At 41.9% G+C, this 20,844-nt stretch overlaps 2 protein-coding genes across 8 annotated transcripts in view; one reads left to right on the top strand and one right to left on the bottom strand.

Annotated features, from left to right (window-relative positions):
* Positions 1-2,972: 2,972 nt before the first annotated feature.
* nsd2 (nuclear receptor binding SET domain protein 2) lies at positions 2,973-17,080 on the bottom strand. Of its 2 annotated transcripts, none has more exons than XM_085257285.1 (22): positions 16,943-17,080; positions 14,823-15,463; positions 14,441-14,609; positions 14,184-14,347; positions 13,551-13,784; positions 13,089-13,308; positions 12,589-12,695; positions 12,284-12,398; positions 12,032-12,147; positions 11,710-11,799; positions 11,487-11,613; positions 11,176-11,376; positions 10,478-10,657; positions 9,101-9,257; positions 8,795-8,997; positions 8,310-8,413; positions 7,629-7,898; positions 7,288-7,404; positions 6,819-6,960; positions 6,613-6,719; positions 6,310-6,508; positions 2,973-5,861 (listed from the first exon to the last, which is right to left on the bottom strand). In XM_085257285.1, exons 2-22 carry the CDS (start codon positions 15,432-15,434, stop codon positions 5,557-5,559), a joined length of 3,939 nt encoding a protein of 1,312 aa, XP_085113411.1. In that variant the 5' UTR covers positions 15,435-15,463; positions 16,943-17,080; the 3' UTR covers positions 2,973-5,556. The 2 variants fall into 2 exon arrangements, with proteins under 2 accessions (XP_085113411.1, XP_085113412.1); XM_085257286.1 differs by lacking the exon at positions 16,943-17,080 and adding an exon at positions 15,639-16,115.
* Positions 17,081-19,410: 2,330 nt separating this feature from the next.
* letm1 (leucine zipper-EF-hand containing transmembrane protein 1) overlaps positions 19,411-20,844 on the top strand; it is a 31,752-nt gene continuing 30,318 nt past the window's right edge. For 5 of the 6 annotated variants that reach the window (XM_085256349.1, XM_085256350.1, XM_085256352.1 and 2 more), the window contains exon 1: positions 19,411-19,762. In XM_085256349.1, coding sequence (XP_085112475.1) covers positions 19,678-19,762 — 85 coding nt within the window. In that variant the 5' untranslated portion in view covers positions 19,411-19,677. The remainder of the gene's footprint in view (positions 19,763-20,844) is intronic. The other variant, XM_085256353.1, reaches the window with a different exon arrangement.

The following is a 20,844-nucleotide window of genomic DNA, read 5'->3' on the forward strand; positions in this document are numbered from 1 at the left end:
AAGGCAACGCAAGGCAAGGCAAGGCAAATTTATTTGTATAGCACAATTCAACAACAAGGTGATTCAAAGTGCTTTACAGAGACATTAGAAACAAGAACAAATAAAAAGCATGATTTAAAATTGAATAAAACAAGCAAATAAACTAACTAACTAAACACGCACATTTCACACCTGTTCACGTGATCTGAACCCTTATCGTAAGGGGAGCTACCAGTCCTTCTGTGGACGAGCTACTTTCTATTTTAAATTCCCTGAATTTAAAATACTCTCTAGACCCAGTCTAGACCCAGCTGGGGAGCTACCCAGAGCTCTAAACCCACTTAACAAACAAACAAACAAACAAAACAGTATATAAAATCAAAACAGATAAAATCAGAAATAGATAAGATCAGTATTTAGTGTAAGTTTTGAAATTTAAGCTTAAAAGTGTGGATTTGGTGCTTTATTCAAATGCAGCTGAGAACAGGTGAGTCTTCAACCTGGATTTAAATAAACTGAGTGTTTCAGCTGATCTGAGGCTTTCTGGGAGTTTGTTCCAGATATAAGGAGCATAAAAGCTGAATGCAGCTTCTCCGTGTCTGGTTCTGACTCTGGGAACTGATAAAAGACCGGATCCAGATGACCTGAGGGATCTGGATGGTTCATACTGGGTCAGGAGGTCATTGATGTATTTTGGTCCTAAACCATTCAGAGCTTTATAGGCCAGCATCAGAACTTTAAAGTCTATCCTCTGACGGACAGGCAGCCAGTGTAAGGACCTCAGAGCTGGACTGATGTGGTCCACTTTTTTGGTCTTAGTGAGGACTCGAGCAGCAGAGTTCTGAATGAGCTGTAGTTGTCTGACTGATTTTTTAGGTAGACCTGTAAAGATGCTGTTACAGTAATCAAGCCTACTAAAGATGAATGCATGGACTAGTTTTTCCAGGTCCTGTTGAGACATCAGATCTTTTATCCTTGATATATTCTTGAGGTGATAGTAAGCTGATTTTGTTATTGTCTTAATGTGTTTTTCTAAGTTTAGGTCTGCATCCATCACTACACCCAAATTTCTCGCCTGGTTTGTGGTTTTTAGATGTATAGATTGAAGTTCTCTGGTGACCTGTAATCGTTTTTCTTTGGCGCCAAAGACTATTACCTCAGTTTTCTTTTTGTTTAGTTGGAGAAAATTGTGGCACAACCAGTCATTAATTTCCTCGATGCATTTACCAAGAGCCTGTACAGGGCCTCGGTCTCCTGGTGACATTGTGATATATATTTGTGTGTCATCTGCATAGCTGTGGTAGTTTATTTTGTTGTTCTTTATAATCTGTGCCAGTGGGAGCATGTAAATGTTAAACAGAGGGGGTCCCAAGATGGAACCTTGGGGAACTCCACATGTGATACTTGTCTGCTCAGATGTGAAGTTACCTATTGATACAAAGTATTTCCTGTTTTCTAAGTATGTTTTGAACCAGTTTAGTACAGTTCCTGAAAGACCTGTCCAGTTCTCCAGTCGTTTGAGTAATATGTTGTGGTCAACTGTATCAAATGCTGCACTGAGATCCAGTAAAACTAAGACTGACATTTTTCCACTGTCTGTATTCAGACATATGTCATTAAACACTTTGGTCAGAGCGGTTTCAGTGCTGTGGTTCTGTCTAAAACCTGACTGGAAGGCATCGTAGCAGTTATTCTGTTTTAAGAAGTAACTGAGCTGTTGAGAAACTGCTTTTTCAATGATCTTACTTAAAAATGGGAGATTTGAGATCGGCCTGTAGTTTTTCATTTGTGTCTTGTCAAGATTGTCCTTTTTCAGTATAGGTTTGATTACAGCAGTTTTTAGTGATTCTGGAAACACACCTGATAATAAAGAAAAGTTGACGATCTGTAACAGGTCTGACTCTAAAGTCTTTGAGACCTTTTTGAAAAAACGTGTTGGCAGGACATCTTAACAGCAGGAGGAGTTGTTCAGTTGACCTAAGATGTCCTCCAGGTCTTTGCTGTTAATCGGGTGAAACTGTTTGATGGTGTTTAAACAGTTTTTCGGTGGACACAGTACATATCCTGGATCTGCTGTTGATGTACCAACTGCTTGTCTAATCTTTTGGATTTTGTCTGTGAAGAATTTGGCAAAGTCATTGCAGGCCATGGTCGAATGAAGTTCAGCTGCCACTGACACAGGAGGGTTTGTTAGCCTGTCAACTGTAGAAAATAAGACCCAAGCATTATGGCTGTTTTTAGTGATGATGTCAGAGAAGTAGGACCTTCTTGCATTCCTCAGTTGTAAATTATAATTGTGAAGTTTCTCTTTATAGATGTCATAATGAACCTGGAGGTTTGTTTTTCTCCATCTGCGCTCAGCTTTCCTACACTCTCTTTTTTCATTAGAGTCATCAGAGGCTTGTTAATGCAAATCATCTTGCAGCACTGGGATGTAGCATTGTAGTACCTGGATGTTGTAAAGATTCTTTTCTCCTCCTTGATTCACCTCGTTTCCTTTTCTCACCTTTGATTGGCTTTGGAGTTTGCCCTTAATCGCATTCACCTGTCACATGTTACATAAGGACTGCACTTACTCTTTTTACTCCCACATAGGGCGGCAGCTGAGAGTTAGCAGCCCACATGTGTCCTTTACAGCAACAGATAGATGACTGTTCATTCACATTCTGACTGGATGAGCCCATGATGACCTCAAGATTCCTTTGAACCTCCTCGTTAACACTGGACACTGAGGAAATTTGACTCATCGTCTCGTTGGCAGCTTAAAAAAAAAAAAAAATTCCATCACAACTAGAAAATTCCAAAGATGATTTGTGATTTGAACGTCTTTATTAAAAAACAAAACCACAACTGACTTTATGCTGTATAAAGCAAATCTTCTGGCTCCTGACTGAATTATGCAGAGGCGTGCCATCTCACACTGGTGTCTCGGTGAAAACAGACGTACATTTATTTCTCTCAGTTACACAGAAAAAAAAAAAGCAGACGGTGGATACATGTTCAACCACTTTTTATTGCACGATTCAGCTGACGTGAGATCCTGCACAAAAGTGTTTCAGCACTGCATCAAGGGGAGGATGAAAAAAAAACAAACAAAAAGGACAAAACTTGTATATTTACAATAAATGCATCACTATTACCACTTATACATTATGTACATATTAGTCTGGTTTACTATGACAGTAGTTACAGAATGAAACCCCTACACGCATTACACTTCAGCTCTACAGGGAATTACAGTGCTTTCAAAAGAAAAAAGGGACTGGTTGGACTACATTCACTCAACAGAACAATAAATCAAGGTTAGGATGAAGATAATTAACATAGGAAGTCAAAAATACTCGCTGAACATTTGGACACGTCCCAGTCACATGCCCTGGGGAAAAACTTTACAAAAAAAAAAGTGCAGTTATTAAAAAACAAAAAACAAGAGAACAGCCTCCTGATGGATGTATACAAGTAAAATCTGCTTCTGAGTCTTTTTTAACAGATTAAAAAAAATAATAAAAAGTTGCTGAAACAAGCGACCTGTTTGGAAGAGAGAATTTAAACAGTCAGACAAATGTGAAGTTAAAGGCACAAGCAAATGTCTGCAGCCTCGTGACCGACTCAAAGAGAGCAGCAGCAGCGAGACCTAAAAATGTCAAATCCGCTCAGGAAGCATAATCAGCACTTTTCAGGCAAAAACTGGCAAAAGTGTGGAGGTGTCACATGATTACAGCAACCTGATTGTGCTCTTCCCTCGACAGGTGTGTGTGCTTTTCAGAAGCAGTGGTTTCAGAGCTCTATATTGTCAGACTTGGCTCAGCTCAGCACTTTAAATAAAAGAAAATCATTACATACATGAAGATACACCTGTGGGAACGCTGTTTTAACACCTTCAGGGGAAAAAAAAAATTAAAATTGGGTGGGGTGAGGGTGTTGGTGGCTTGGCTGATGCTTTCTGGTGCAGAAGGTAAATGCAGAGACTCCCCCCTGCACAAATATCAGGACTTGCTTTTAGGCATTCTAGTGAAATGCTGCACAATCGAACAGAAGCACTGAGCTCCCTCACTCAATGTTGATGTTCTTGTATCGGAACCCCTCAGCTTCAGGCCTCGTTTTGGGACTAGGGGGACATGGTGGCTGTGCCCATCCTTACACCGTCTGCAGGGTGAGGTTATGAAACTTGCATCAGCCAAACACGGGCCAAGTATTTTAGCAGTTTTATGCTCAGCCAAGCGTCTGACACATAGCCCTCGGGGCTCATCGTTAAATGCGACAAAAGTACACGTCAAATATTAAGATGCATTACGTTAGCCAGTGTGCTGTCGTCTGCCAGCGCGTGAGTGTTAAATAATAACCGGACTGCAGTTCTGAGACAAAAACCTCCGGAGGATTTAAAAAAAGAAAGATTTTTTTTAAATCTCAGATTACGTCGATAAAAAGCCCGGCTTTCAGACAGTATTATTATTATATCTCGAGCCTAAAATCTGCGGAGATCAGATATCAGACACTACAGTGGATATTTTAAAAAAAGACAGAGAGAGAGAGCACCTTAAGGACTCTGAACTGACCCGAAAAGTCACCGTCATTCCTTCGAGAATGTGGCTCATCATCGAACAGAGTATTTAAGACCTGGAAATCCTCCAAGTAGTGTTTTTTTGTTGTTGTTTTTTTTTTTCAAGTCACAGGGCAGTTTTCAGACTGCTCTCGTTTTTAATACCTTCTGTAATCCCTCGTTTACTGGACATGCTTCACACTGTTCAACATCTTTGTTTCACAAATAAACTCAAATTAAAAAAAGAAATCATAAAATTATTCAAAAAAAAAAAAAGAAGTTCAAACTGAGCTACAACAAAAACAACAGCACACGTCTACAGTTACAGGTCATCTATGGCTACAAAAACAAAAGAGGTCATCTGACGCCTATCCATAGTGTCTTGGTGTTCCATATTACATCTGGCATATATATATACTATATATAAAAATAAAAACAATCCATTTGGCAACCTGTGTGATGTCTTACACTACTCCAGTAATTATACTTTTGGTCTTCGATATACACATATAGATATAAGCTATAAAACTCTGCTGTTCAAGATAATCCGTGTTGAGTGAGAGGAGGCGGCCCGACTGAGGTTCAAGTTAGACGGTGACACTGGCACTTGGTTTCAGTCCTGGCTGGATCAGCGTTAATGCAGACGCCAGCTCATTTCTTCTGTTATATACACGAGGAAAAACGAACCAACAAGCTGACAGTAAGATGAGAAGCTGTTTGGTTTCTGGAGGAATGAGTGTCCGGACCTGTGCTTGCTCTGCTGATTTGTGCTTCACCACAGATGGTTCGCCTCAATGCAGACGAGACGGGGGGAGAGGGGAAAAAACAAACAAAACAAAAAAAGCCTGAAAATTTCAAAGGTAAAAAAACAAAAAGACTCTTGAGCGATGAGCCATTGCTGAGCATGTGAGAGATCAGCAGCTTTCCCTGATAACAACGATGTACAGTGCCTTGGTTCCTGTGAAAACACTATATGTGGATGGGGAAGAAGGGGGCCCGAGTCTGGTTTGGTGTTTTTGGCTCTGTGAAAGGTCACTTCAGGTGTCTGCGGCTTTTCTCTTGGAGCCCTTTGTTTTGCCCTCTGCTCCCTCCGCCTTCTTGGAGCTTTTAGAGGAACGACTGACGGCGGCGGCCGTTTTCGTCTCCGAGTCGATATCCTGGGTGTGGCTGTCGCCTCCCTCCAGCTCTTCGTGCTCCATACAACACAGCTGTCCTGTGGGGGGCCAGGGACGCAGCGCCCCCTCCTGGTGAGCCTTGCAGAAAGAGTTGGGGCAGAGTTGGCAGAAGGCTTCAGAGTTTTTCCCACAGACGTCACAGTGATGCCAGGGGCAGTCCCAGCGGCCTGTGGAGAGCCACGACACTTTCACTAGAGCTCAGTCAGTTACATCTCATCAAAGAACAGCCTCATGGTGCCCATGTGGGGCCTTAACATTGCGAGAGGCATCAATTTTGATTTAAAAAAAAAAAACACATTATTGTAAAAACAGCTAAAAACAAATGAAAAAGAAGGATTAAAGAAATAGGCAGCCGAAGCCCATTTCTCCTTTTATGCTGGAAGCAGTGAAGCTCTCCATTTCCATCTCCACTGCAAACTTAGTGATTAGTCACCAGGTGCAGCAACTTTCCTGGGGGTAAACAGACTCCCTCCTCTCTGAAAGCCTGGTTTTGACTCATTTAGTTCAGACTCGTTTGATGTGAAGTTTGCTTGCTGCCATGTAATTTGTGAGTAATAATAACAGGGAGTTAACATAGCATAAACAGATGCATTCAGACTGTCTGTGGAGTCTTACCGAACGGTCTCTTGGTGAGGTTCAGGCAGGACAGGTGATAAGCTTTGGTGCAGGTCTTCTTGTCGCAGAGCACCAGCTGCCCTCCGTCTCCACAGCGGAAACACTCGTCCTCAGATTTTTTCTTTCCCTCCGATTTCCTCTTTTTATACTTTCTCTTCAACCTCTTTCCTTTTGGCTCAGCTGTTTGGCCATTTGAGTTCTACAGAGGAAATGCAGAGGTGAGCAAACTTATGGAACTTCACCAAAGCAGTTTAGTTCTCCTCAATCGATTTGTACTGAATTTGTTTGGATTTGGAAGCTCACCTTCGGTCGGTCACCAAGAAATCCGCTGCAGTTGGGCGCGCCGCAGCGGCACACGGTCTTCTCGTTGCCGAGACAATCAAGGTTGTAGTTAAAAGTCAACTCGGTGCCTGTGATAGAGAAAAAACAAAAACAGATTAAAGAATATACTATAAGAGCATATTTATTGCTTAAATTTAAGACTAAACTTGCAGTCAAATGTCTCTCACCTGCTGGGATGTCGCAGACGGCGAACAGGCCGACACGCGTGTCACCATTCACCGTCCACTTCTGTGTCTCACAGTTGGGCTGACAGCTGTGGTTCATGAAGCGAGAGTAGTTTCCTTTCGGGCCAGCGTCGATGATTCGGTCCTTACCGTCACAAACAGATGGCCACAGTCAGTCATTTGCAGCACCTGAACAGTTTATATCTGATGCACATCCACAACCCAGCTACACTTGCATTTCCCATTTAACAAATTTTGCAGTCGAATTGCATTTGTAGTATTTGTAGTATTGACTACTGTAATGTTACAGCTGTCTGTCATGCAACATTCCCAATGCAATACCAATCTGTTGATCTAGCTCCCCGTGGAAATGGCACCGCTACCGAGAAGTCGGCACCCTAACACTGTGAGGAGCGCAAACAGCCCACCCGCAGGGCGTGCTGGGCTTTCTCGATAAGCGGTCGGTACCAACCTTGTCGATGGTGAGCATGTAGAAGTCGGTTATGTTGTTTTCATGGGCGTATTTGATTCTCGCCCTGCACTCCTCCTCGTCGATCAGCTCTCCAATGTACTCGTTCACAAACTCACCCTGTTCGAGAAACGATCAGAAACCAATCAGACCAGAAACCAGAGATATCGTGTTACTTGTGTAATCTGGGCGGGTCTGCAGAGCTACGGCGTGAGTATTTTTGGGCAACATCATGATGAATACAGGCCCTTAGCTTTCACGGGCAGCATCTTTAAGCAGTTTTAATGAAATGAACAAATAAGATACTTCAAGCAAGAACACGTCAATGCAAGAAAGCTTCTCACCTTCTTGATATCGCGCAGGCAGATCAGGCCCCAACCTTTGCCAGGGGTCTTGATAATCTTGGTCTCTGGATACAGACGTTTGGTGAAGTCCTGGTTACAGCAGCGCTCCCCACTGGGACACACCTGAGGGTGGCACTCGTATTGCAGCATGCGGTTCAAGCACTCCGACTCAAACCCACACGGCCGCTCGCCAGATGGCTTGCAGTTACATTTGGGGATCTCAGAAATGTCTGCGGTGTACACCTGAACCTTGCCGACAGGTTTGTTGACCTAAGGGGGGGGGATAACATTTTTTTTATAACAAAATAAAATGTGAAAGAACATGCTTCATACCCCATTATGGAAAGGAAAAGCAAAGTTCATCATTCACTCATTTTTAAGATGCAGCACACCTTACACGCACAGGTGCATTTAAGCTACATCAACTCATAAACAGCCATTCTTTTTGTTTTTAAATGGAGAAATTTTCTGCTTTTATTTTGAAAGATCTCTAACAACATGAAAATGTAAAACTGACACCAATCAGCAGTCTACAAACAAAATCAAACGCGGCAAGACGAACGTTTGAATTTTCCTTGTCCACATAAAAACACACAAACTGTTTATGAAAATCCTAAAATTCCATTCATGTAACTCTGTACTTGTGGACCGGTGCTTAGACATAACAAAGACATTTCACACCTTGATAAATTTATATGGGGGAGGTTTACGGCTGTTCTCCTGCGCTTCCTTAGCCTCTCGCTTTATCTTTATCTCCTTAAATCGAGTTTCGGCCTCCAGCAGAGCTGAGGAAGACAAAACAGAACAGAGTATGAGCACATCGAGCTAAAAATACACATTGTGTTTGTTGTAATTATGACAGCATCTGTTACATTACAAAAATCCAGAAAATGGCTTTCATGTCCAGTTGAGCTTGTCTGTGTTTTTATAAAGCATTAAAACCTGAAGACGTTAATGTGGAAGCTGCAGCTTTTGGCAAAAACCACCTTTTAATTACTTCTGTTAACACAAAGCTTGAAAAGAGAAGCTTTTTATAATGATGAGTGGCTTGAAACAAAATCTGATTGTTATGATGGCCTTTAAGTTGTTTTTTTTTTAAAAAAACTGAGTAATTACTTAATTAGGGAAAACGTTTAAAGCATGCAGACAGTAGAGGAGATCTTCACCATTCTTGAAGACTTTGCCAATTCCATTCCTCTGATGTTTGCTTCCCCTGTCGCCTTCCATGTATGGAAATACTCTGCCCTGGTGAGTCCAGAAATAATCCTTGGAGCCAAAGAAGAAGACTGGGAACTCTCCGATCTCGTGTCGAAGATGCTGGATGTTGGTGGGAATGTTTCTTGGGTGGTGGATCTCTGCTGGCCACCATCTCAGGAGGACAAGAGAAAGATAGAAGCAACAAATGTATAACTTACCGATTTAGCTCAAAGATATGAAAGGTAAAAAGATACCCTTGCATCCAGTTCCCTTACCGGTATGTTCCCAGTTTGACCCAGATGATGTCCCTGTACTTGGGTTTCTTTCCGGCTCGGCAGTCGTTGCAGAACCAGCTCCCATCCGGCATAGCGATATTCAGGCAGTCAGGGTGAAAAGCTGCCGGGCAGGACTCACAGCACAACAGCTGTCCCCCTGCAACACAAGGACACCTTTAGATGGGCGACCAGTCCTTTAGATGCTTACTTACAAATTCAATTACATTTTATTTATGTACTGCCAGTTCACAGCAGTGGCCTCAAGGTGCAATAAATTGTAGGATGACAAGCCCAACCTTACTGCAGCATATTTAAAGGATGGTTTAGAGTCACCTGATCAAGAAGGAAAGTTTGAATCCATAAAGTTGAGAAGGTTTCTGTCCCCTGAATCCAAACTGGGAGCTGGTTCCACAGAAGAGGGAACCAAAGCTGAAGCCGGCGCCCCCCATTCTAGTTTTAAATTATTCAAGACCTTTTACGTGAGGTGAAGGAGCCAATGAAGAGCAGCCAGCTCTCGCTTTCTAGTCAGTACTCTCGCTGCAGCATTTTGAACTGAAGTCGTTTTTCACCATCGCTTTGAGAAAGCATGTTTCCAACTGCACAAATACTTTTCCCACATATCTGTTTAATGAGCATGGGGAAGGACACATCCTGACCAACAATTATTTCAATTATGCAGGCTTAAGTGATTAAGTATCTGGTTAGACAGTAATTCTAAGGATTTTTAAGGCTGGGTACAAATAACCTGTTTTATCTGAATTTAGAAGCAGGAAAGTAGAAATCATCCAGGTCTTTAACACTGTAAAAAAAGTCTCAAAGTATAATCTGTACTGTGCTGATTTATAAAAAACGCACATTAAAACCAATGTTTAGCTTGACTCTCAGCTAAAGAAAGCTCCTACGTACACACTTGTTAATATAGCCTAAACAAGGGCATATAGCTTCATTTCTGTTTGGGTTGTGAAACTGAGATATGTGAAAATAGCTAGTGAGACTTTTCTGCAGGATATAATATTGTAGCTAATAAAGACAAACTTTCTTTCTGTTTCAGTCCGCTCATCTCACACACTCCCACACAACAACACGTCAAAACTGGCTGAGGGAAAGGGAAGGGAAAAAACACTTGAGCTGCTGCAGTTCAACATTTTCTGATTTTCAGTAATAGCAGCCTGGGAGATTAATGGCGCCACATTTGACATTTGAAGTTTAAAAGAGGTTTAGTGAGCTATAAATATGTCATTCAGTACTGAAAAGTAGCTTTATGTAAAACTGACTAGTACGATGTTTAATTTTAAGTGCATACAAGTCTCTTAAAACCAATCAGTCTGGAGCTTTTAGTAACAGCCGTGTGTGAAGAGGTGAGCAGCTGCTTCGAACCTTTGGAGCAGACGAAGCACCAGCTGACATTGACATGGCTGTGGTGGCTGTAGCCCTTCTTGGCGTTGAAGTGGTTGGTGCAGATGATGGCAGTGTTGGTGATCATCTCACTTCCTGCAGCCACACACTGATCGCCGATGTGGTACGCTACTGGGCATCGAAGGCATCGCATCAACCTGCCTGCAGCGCAGAGAGCGGGACCAGGTTACACAAACATACGGCGAAGTCAGTGAACTCGGTGACCCAAAGCGCCAGAAGGGCACAAACGAAACCCTGAATGGATACCTTTGTAAACACGGACAAGGGCTCTACTGATAACCGATGACCTCAAACAGAAGTGGCAGGTATTCACTTACTTGTTTATTCCTGTGAAAGGTTAGTCATAAACCATTTGACATGAAACTGCAATTTTAAATAAAGTGATAACTGTTACATACTGGAGATAACTGGGCTTCTACAAATAAGCAAGGCAAAGTCTTACATTTAAGACTTTCTTAATGACACTGTTATAACACTTTAATTCAAATAAGACCAAACCTGCAACAGAAATCAATCAATTGTACTAATATCAACTTTCCAAGTAACACAGTAATACTAGTTAATTAACTGGTACGAGGTTCAGAATCAAGGAAACCAACATTTTATAAAATACACCAAGCTCCGCCTCCGTGAGCTAAAATGTCCTGATGAGAGCATACCTTTGTTGGACTTGTGCTTTGTGCGGCAGCCGTAGTGGCAGCTCAGGCAGGTGTGTAGCGGGCACCGGAAGCCCTTGTTGTCAAACACCGTGAGGGTGTTGAGGCGGACACATGCTTCGTGGTAAAATTTGCCGCAGTGTGGGACGTGGCAGCGCCGGACCTCACCCTCCAACTTCTTACAAATGAAACACGAGTGAATTCCTAAAGAGAAGAAACAGAGAAGAAAGAATCGGCAACGGGAACAGAATTATTGTGTTACCATAAACGGTCTCCTTCTGCTCCACTATTAACGCCGCCTCTGTTCTGCTCACCTGTGCTACACTCCTGACACAACAGCTTGTCGTCAGGTTTGAGAGTCTGATCGAGACAGTGGAGGTGGAACATCCCGCAGCACTGACCCTCACAGGGCACCAGGTCCTCACCAGCCTGCTCACACATCTAGAGGAAAAACACACGCACACAGATTTAAACTACAGCTGAGTGAACTGAGTGAGCTTTAATACAGACTCGTTTCGAAACAAACAGCAGATGTACCTGACAGACAAACTCTTTTTTGCGTTCACCCTTCTTTGTCCCGTCTAAGCTGTCACTCGGAGATTCAGGGCGTCCTTCACTCCCAGAACCCTGCAGCAAACAACGTGTGATGAACTCTGAATAAGACAATGCCAGTTAGCTACAGTTGTACCATTCACACTGAAGCCTCTAAATTTGCTTCTCATCTGACTAACGAGCTAAACTAATTGCCAACATGGCTGACCTCTCTATAAAGACAAAAAGAAACGTCAATCATGAAAACAACTTGAATTGCTGGAGAAACCTTTTCACATTAGTACCACCAGCTGTTACATCCCCTCACCTCGGGATCAGGACACGGGGAGGAACGCCTCTTCTTTGCCTTGGAGGGTGTGGCCTGATTCATTCCATCCCGTTTCCTTTTTCTCTTGCGCTTTGGTTTCTCTGCCTCTTGGTCATCTGTGTACCATCAAATGATCTGGACTTTAACTTTAAGACTCAAAGCAGCTAAGACGCCACAAATCCACAAAGATGTGAATTTAAAAGAGCAGTCAAACAAATATAGAGTACCGGTAATATAATTTTTTTTTTTTACCACTCAGGGGACTTTTTGACTTCTTCAGATGTTTCCTGGGTTCTTTTGCATCCTTTACGTCGGTTTTCTTTGTCCACCTTCTCCGCTTTTTCACCGGTCCTTCTGAAGTTGAAGCCTGAAAAAGGCAAACGTTTGCTCAGTATGTTGTTTATCACAAATCACTTGATGTCCATGTTAGATACAAAACATGTTGCGTTTTCAGCATTCAAACATGCCAAGAGAATAATTCAGTTTCTCCAGGGAAAAGTTTCTTCTGAACAAAGAGTTAAAAAATTCTTAGACTTGGGACTGACAAAGAAACCCACCTGTTTTTGAGCATCTTTGCTTGGTTTGGATCTCTTGTTAGACTGCTGATCCTCTTCTGCCACAGCATCTGTTAACAGCCTTTTCTTCTTCTTTCGCTCCTTTTTCACTAAAAAGAAAATGAATGTCAGCTTGGTTGGCTTCCTTCCAATGACTCGTTTTACATTTTATTAATTTAAAATGAATTTAGGAATAATACAGAAGCTGCCTTGACCTTTGCTACATGCACGACTGTTGTGGTCATTTTAGCGCTAGCATACTTTCAGTCCCTGTAACATCAGTGGCTCCTGCTAAAAACTTTGCAGCGTTTTTAAGCTTCAGCCTCCTGATGATAAACGGGTTGCCATAAACCAGCCACTCTGCTTTTCTATTAGTCACAAGAAGCAGTTTAAAGCATGACACTCCACAGCTTTGGTAATTATACGCCAGCTAAGGTCAAATTCGGCCAAAACTCAATTAGTGGTCAGTTAATCTGCTGCGAGGTCTTCAACTTTCAACCAACCTGGAACTGAAACTGGAAGTGAGGCCACTTCTGAAACATCATTTGTTGAAGAGACCTCCTTTGTTTTCCCCTTCTTCACGGGCTCAGAAGTGTTGTCCGCTGCAGACGTTTTCTTTCTCCTCGCTGTCTTGGTGGGAGAGTGACCCTGTTTGGATATTCTCTTTTTCTTCTGAGGTACAACTGGTTTACCTTGTTTACCTGATACAGATTTTGAGGAATTCTGCAGAAAACAAATGTTGTTTAATGCATGATTACAGTATTACACATCTTAAGAACATGCGCTTAAAACAGCATTTCTAAGAACTTACAGTTAAAATACTGACTAATCACAGATCAGCACAGCTCTCTGTTTTAGGTTTCAACAATCTGATGATTCAGGTTTATCATTTCTTTTACACCAGCATAAAAATCGAGCTTTTGTATTGTTTGTGGAACAAATTGTGACAGAGTGGCAGTACCCACCGGTTGGAGGGGGAGATCTGGGCTAAGCCTATTCTCTGCTTTCTGGTTCAGCTTGTTGCTTTGTTCCGGCTTTAACTTCTCCAAGATGTGGAGGTTCAGATGAGGCCCGTCGTCATCATACAGAAATCCAAAGTTGGCCATGCGAGCATCCAGGGACATGTCGAGTGCCTCCTTGGCCTGAATGATGCCCATGTTCCACTGAGCCTGGAGTTTACGCGGCACAGAGGGAGTTGTCTGTGGGACAAGTAGAGGAATGAGCCAAGTTACAGGTGACACATTACAGCAGTGATATTCAACCTTACAACTCTTGAGGAGAAAAAAAAAAAAAAAAAAGCCTCTTCCCACAAACTTATGAGATGCAGACATAATTTCTTTGTTAGCATTTTGTTTGTGAGTAAAAGAGCTCTAAGTGGAATTAAGACTGGTTTTGTAATGAAGTGATAAAAGATTTTATAAACCCCAAACCTGAATAAAGTGAAACTAACAAAACAGTTTGAGGAAATTCAGGGTTTCAAAATTGCGTCAAAGTAACATGTTTCTCATAACGGCACACCACATTTGCTACACAGCCAACACACAGAGACGGCACATAGAGGGGAAAAGACCAAAAGACGGCGGCAGCAGCAGACATACCTTTTTATGGTTGATACGCGAGGCCGGCTGTTTGTTGCTCCGACTAAGCTCTTGGTATTGATCCTCACCAGTGAAGGACACCATGTTCTTCTCAAAGATGTAGCCTCTCTCTGGGGCATCTCCAAAATACTGCACGTGGTAAAGGAGACCTGACCTCCCATTGGCTGTTGAAAAACAATAAATGGACAAATCAATAAAACCATAAATCAATTTTCCAGGACATGTTAAAATCGTGCAGGTGGCCGTGAGTTTCTCACTTTTCTGTTTCTGTTTAAAGTGATGGTTCAGTTCTGGGTCTGTGGTCACCATGCAGGGCCACCAGGGGTATCCTGACACCTTTGTCCAAACCAGATCCCCAACGGAGAAGCGGCTCAGCAAAGGAGCCTGTTCCTTTACTTCCTCTTTCAACTCTGACCTGTTCTCAGGCTGCACAAGAGAAAGAAAGACAGTTACTCAATAAATACAAACTTTTGTAAGAAATGATCATTTTCCCAACACATCGTTAATAGCTGAAAATGTTCTACTTTTAATGTAATACAGTCTGTTAAATTAACTGTACCATCTCTCAGCATATTGCAGTATACTACACTGCACAAAGGGGTTAAGTAGCACTTAAAAAGGTAAGAATAAAAGTAAAACCTCATCTGTCTCTTCAGTTCCCTCCACAATGTTTGTGTGGCCAGGAGGCTCCACTTGGATGTCAGAGGGATTTAAGTTTGTTTGAGAATTTGGTTTGACAGTTCGCCCCCTCCTTTTCTTTATATCCTGCCTCTCATCGGTTCCAGATATAGTACCTTCAGCGGCTGTGGCCAAACTGGTCCCATTGGCACAACATGGCTCAAATAACGGCTGCGTGACTACTTGGGGTATCGTTACTGTTAGTTCAGCTTCAGTGTGAGGAGTACAGTTGTGCTGATGGGTGCCATTTGTGGCAGGCGCTTCGGCACCCCTGAACATAGGTGGCTCAGGGGTACAAAGCTCGGGCAGTGAGTCTTGGTCACCGTTGAGCATGCGGGAGGTGAGGTCTTTGAGCCTGTCGTGACTGTGGTTGTTATGGCCAGCCATCTTCTGAAGAACGCTGTCTTGTAGTGTGGCAGCCAGATGTGCAGCAGCTTTGTCCATTAGCATAGCAGGGTCACTACTCATATCCCCTCGACCTTTCCGTACACTGAGGGACTCCGGTGGTTGCTTCATGCTGATCGGATTGGCTGGTTCGGGCATTGAAGGCAGGGAGCTACCTTTGCTATCCATCACTTCTAACCCCCTCCAGGGTCACTGAGCTACAAGGGAACAAGTGACACATAAAAACGTTTTATTCTACAGGTTGAATCAGAAAACAATATTATCCAGTATTTGTGTGTGGGTATGCTTCTGATTCTTTCAATTTGCTAAACTGCATTCTGAGACATGACTCCAATAAGCATAACGTTACACATTTTACAAAATGGCACTCACTTGCTCCAGCGAGCTTGAATAGAAAGCTGGGAGGGGACACAGAATACTGCACCTGTCACGGAATGTTCTAGCCTTGTAGTTTCGGATGCTTTTACAAGAAAGTAGAGCGACTCGATTGACCAGAAGCCTGAAGCAGCAATAACTGTGTTTAATGAAACAATATCTATACATTTATCTATTCATCCTCCACCCAATAACAACTAATGAGAGTGAGGTCAGGTCAAGCCTATCCTTGATTATAGCCATGCATGCGAACGAAACCCACTTGGCGGCATGAAAACCCTCTTACCGCGATAATTTTAAGTTGGCTTTCTCCTGGAAAATGACTCGCTAGCTGCTAGCTGCTAGCTGCAGACTGTGGCAAAGTAGTATGGAGAATCAGCCTGCAGGCTCCACCGCATGCAGCGAATGTCCAATGAGCGGACGGCTGGCTGTGCCGCGTAACGACCGCATTACCGGCTAGAAAAGCCGCGGAAATGGAAGCAGCTGACATACAGAGCAATGCAACTGGGAGTGCGAATAATTGCTGGAATTTAATCCATACCACCCTTTGTACAAAGCTAAACCATATTGTCTATTGCCCTACACTGTGACAGTAATGTTCGTTGCAGTGTAACTGCAGGACGACTGAAGCTGTCTTAACGTTAACGCAAGCGGTTTTAACGAGCGCTCCGTCTGTACGTTAAACATTAGCGTTACGTTAAAGTGTTCCGCCGGCGAGCGTAGGCTACCTATTTTGCCAAGCGGACTTCTCTATAATGTCATGCAAGAAAAAGGCCCTGGCTATTTCCTGAAGCGGAAGCCACGATGAGGGAATCTCATGGATCACATCCATGGACAGGCGGTCAAGCATTTTCATACAGCGTACAACCGCATCTCTGTCATCACTACAGTCAGCCATTACACCGGATTCCAGCAAATAGACAAAGCCGCCATCAAGACGCTTAAGACATCAGCTTACTTGCTATCCGATTAAACCAAATAGGCAAATACCTACGTGGCGGCATAGTTGCACATTGGCGGTAAATCGTTTAAAATGTTCTGCTTTTGTTTCACTTCTAAATTTATTTTGCAGGCGCCATGACAGCTTGTTTCAAAAAGCTAACAGTGCTAGCCAAAGCTAGCCCCAGTGAACCATTGAAGCCAAGTCAAACTGCACATTTAACGTTAGCATAGATGGCTAACTAGCAAGTCATCTCTTGCTAAAATGGATGGTCGACCCGGATAACTGCACTAGCAAAAACGCAACCAGCTTGATTTTCCCGGATTGACAATAACATGAAAGACAGCATCTTTCTAGTTACCTGCTGAATCTCCTCTCGGTGGTTAAAGGGAAAGAATACCCGTATTCATCATGTAAAGCGAAGGATTTCATTCAAGTCGAATCAAAAGCTTGCGGGAAACTCAAACTCTCAGGCCAACCAGCGCGAAAAATACTAACTTCCGATTGGTCGGCTGCAGAGCGAGGATCCAACCGGTCCTTTCAAAAAAACAACCGTAGGAAGTAGCTGACCCCGGAGTCTCCCGTCTGTTTTTTTAATGACATTTCACATTTCCCCGTCACTTTTTATCTTTACAGCATATATTCAGGATAAGTCTTTGTTTGCTTTATGAACAGTGGTGTAGTGTTCAACATTATACCTAGTGTTTGATACTTAAATACAAATTTCAAAGATTTCCCTCGAAAATGTGTCAAATATGGACAATAACAGTGACAGAGTGGCTGAAGTGCTCAAGCTAATATGAGATGACTATACAGGCAAAACCTAGAATAGCAGGTATGAGGTGGCTATGATGGCTGTGAAATAACTGCACATTGTCTCGCTGGACTCTAATCATAGGGGTGGCTTAAAATCGTCAAACGCTTCACGCTAATCGAGAAAAAGTTTATTCTAAATATCAAAATTAGTTTGGTTCCTAAAAAAGAGAAAGAATCAAAATCACAGACTTGCAAGAAAAGTTGTGTGATTCCTTTGTAAGAAGGGTTGTTACAGCCACATCACTGTGATTCTGCTTAATGGGAAACTCTCCGCTCACATTCAATTTTTGTCCAAATTCCTTATCAGTGCTTTATGATAACCAATACCAACACGGCAGAGCATAGGCCCGACGCTTACTTGCGCCTCATGCTGTAAATTCAAGCATAAAAAAATGCAGTACCAGCAGCGCGTGCTAAGGGGCGCGAAACTTACAGTAATCTATTTAACAACAAGAACGGCCCTTCAAAATAAAACTATATATATATATATATATATATATATATATATATATATATATATATATATGTGTGTGTGTGTGTGTGTGTGTGTGTGTGTGTGCGTGTGTGTATTATAGTGCTGATTACACATAACGAGAAATTCAGAATAACCATTTTGTTGGTTTGATGGTTTCCTTAGGTAATTCTCTGGGTTAAATCTAGTATGTAGATAGGAAAGATGTCACAGGTCGTCTCTGAGCTGAAGTCCTGGTCAGGATTAAGCTTTGTAACATTTTACGACAAGGCGAACACAGATCAAGTGAGAGAAAGGCATCATAACACTGGCATACAGGGCACTTTAATTACTTAAAACAGAAGACAAATTCTCCCCTTCTGTCACTCAGCAGCAGCTGCAAAACCGTTAATCAACATTTAACGATACTCCACAAATGGAGGAATTCTAAAATATTTTTACTCAAATATTTAGCAACTAAATATATAAAAAATATGTATATATGTATCAGTTAGATTCCGTTTGTCATACCAGTAAGCCACCTCTTCTTTTAATGTGCTACATGGCAATTGACTACTGTTTTTATCAAACACGCTATAGGTCCCATCGATCTATATAGAATAAGGCGCTGAGAAAAACATCATATTTGTCATTAACTTTTAAGTACGGGCTGCTCTGGAGGATTTAAATGTCATCATCAGTGAAATTCTGTCCTGTCTCTCTTTGTTCAGCTTTTCTTTTTAGATGTCCTCCATATACATATATAAAATGAACTGAGCAAGCGGTGTGATGCAGACTTTTGTTCTGTCTAAATCTAAAATTAACAAACTGGAATAAAAAACACTAAATTAAACTACCTCACGAAGGTCACTGGGTTATTTTGAACTGAACCAACTAGGGTAATCCCAAAATTTGGACAGCATGCAGGTCACCGGGTTACTGACTCTCTGGCTGTCACAGACAACAGTGTAATTAAGTGTCCACTGACTGCTGAACGAACAAGCTTGCTTGACTAAAAAATGAATTGATTCTTAGCCGTGGTAATCTTTGAAATGTGGGAGAGTCTCCTACTATTTCATGTATGCCAACATAGTTACTGATTGTCTTCTCACCACCCCTTCCACCCCACCCTTTCTTTACCAGTACTGGCATCTCCTTACTTTACTTAAATATTTATGCAACTAAATACATATAAATATGTCTATGTATTTATTTAATTTATTTACACATCACACTCATTTACATCCTAATATGCCCCTGTATATTCGTTTAATACTAGTTTGCCTTATTTCTGAATGATGTACAGTCATGGCCTGTACATTTTCCTGTCAAAAAAAGAGAATAAAAAAAACTTGTGAAAAAAGACAAATCTGTCATATCTGTGGTTCCTTATATATTTAGATTATATCTATACGCAAATTCATGCTACACGTCTTATAAAATTATATATATACTTATTCGCATTTGTGGTATCATAAAGCGGTCGGATACTACTTCGTCTCTCACTTCTACTCTGAAATGGAGGCTTTTATTTGATAAAGTCACCGGAAGCTGCTTTTTTTAATCGCTGCCGCACGGTTTGACGTCATTATGTTACCCTGGCCCGGCTAGCTGTCATATGCGTAACAGGGAAGGCATGACATGGAGCTAAATTTTCCCATCTGCAGTTATATATGCGGCCTGGCTTGTTAAATCGATCTAAGGAATTGTCAGTTATATGTACCAAGTTAGAGGCCTTTCCGTTTTGACTTCTCGAAAAAGCAGTAGCTCGCTAACCCGATAGCTACCTTCTAACTTAAGGTGAAGATAACCACTTGCATACTGAAAGCATGGCGTTAATCCTGTTTACAAGATCTCGGGCACCTTTAATGAAAACGTCTCGATCCCTAAAGAATGAATTCAGGAAAGGCAAAGGTAAGGTTTCTGTGTTGGTTTGTTACTGCCTAGCTTGCTGTTTACTCTGCCAGTGTTGACCAAATAACGCTAACAATTAGCTTGTTGATATTAGCATCTAGAAGGGTCCTTTACATAGGGTAGGTGGTCCTGGCCCCGGTTTCAGGAATAAACACCTGACTACTCATCACACTCCGGGCGCTCATTCATTCTTTTAAGCTACCGATTTGAAACGAGTCTGTAAGAATAAATTGTACCGAGAGTGTATCACAGCGATGGAAGTATCGGAGTGATACACTCTAAGCGAAGCGTAACCAAGGGTTTAGGTTATCTGAGGACAACCTGGCAATATAATTTTTTTAACTTGGTTATCTGAAGGCAACCTGGTTACACACTTACACACACACACACACACACACACACACACACACACACACGTTTGAGCAGATGCTCGTTGCTATGGTACCCTAGTTCGCTAGTGAAAGAAGTAGGATCTGTGGATACATGAGACTATATTTCTGTTGTGTGTTATGATGATTTCACTTAGTTGATTCAAGTGTCTTGCTTTACTTTCACGATTGAGGCCAGTTTGTTTTAGCCTTGCTCAATATTTCACAACTTTGAAGCCGCAGAGTGATTTGGCAGATGAAAATAGCAAATAGTCAGTTTTATACAGCTGATTATGAGTAAAATCAGCATTGACTAGTTTTCTGTGGTTGATTAATTTGAGGTGGGTAATATGACGATTGCATTTTCTGTTTGGGATAGATTTTGCTATAATCGATTATGTCATTCTAGCTCTCCTTTTTTAATCTTTTTGAATATAAAATCCAAGGCATCGTGACTGTTTAGCTATAATGGATTTTTTTTTACAGTATAGAGGACACTAATGCCCCAATACTGCAATATGCAAAATGCAATGTCCCCTTAAAGTTGCAAGAAAAAAAACTGTGACCCCTTCAGAATTACCAGGACTTTTGTCATGATCAATTATGAAATGTGGTCTGATGTTTCTCCAAGTGAAATGATACACAAACACAGTCTGGCAAACTAATAACACACACACAGTTTAGCTTTCCCGTGTATTTCCATGAATAAACACT

The sequence above is a fragment of the Mchenga conophoros genome, linkage group LG19 (assembly GCF_057382185.1).
Source record: "Mchenga conophoros isolate Kocher_MC1m ecotype Shallow Benthic linkage group LG19, M_conophoros_male_GT1.1, whole genome shotgun sequence".
Taxonomy (NCBI): domain Eukaryota; kingdom Metazoa; phylum Chordata; class Actinopteri; order Cichliformes; family Cichlidae; genus Mchenga; species Mchenga conophoros.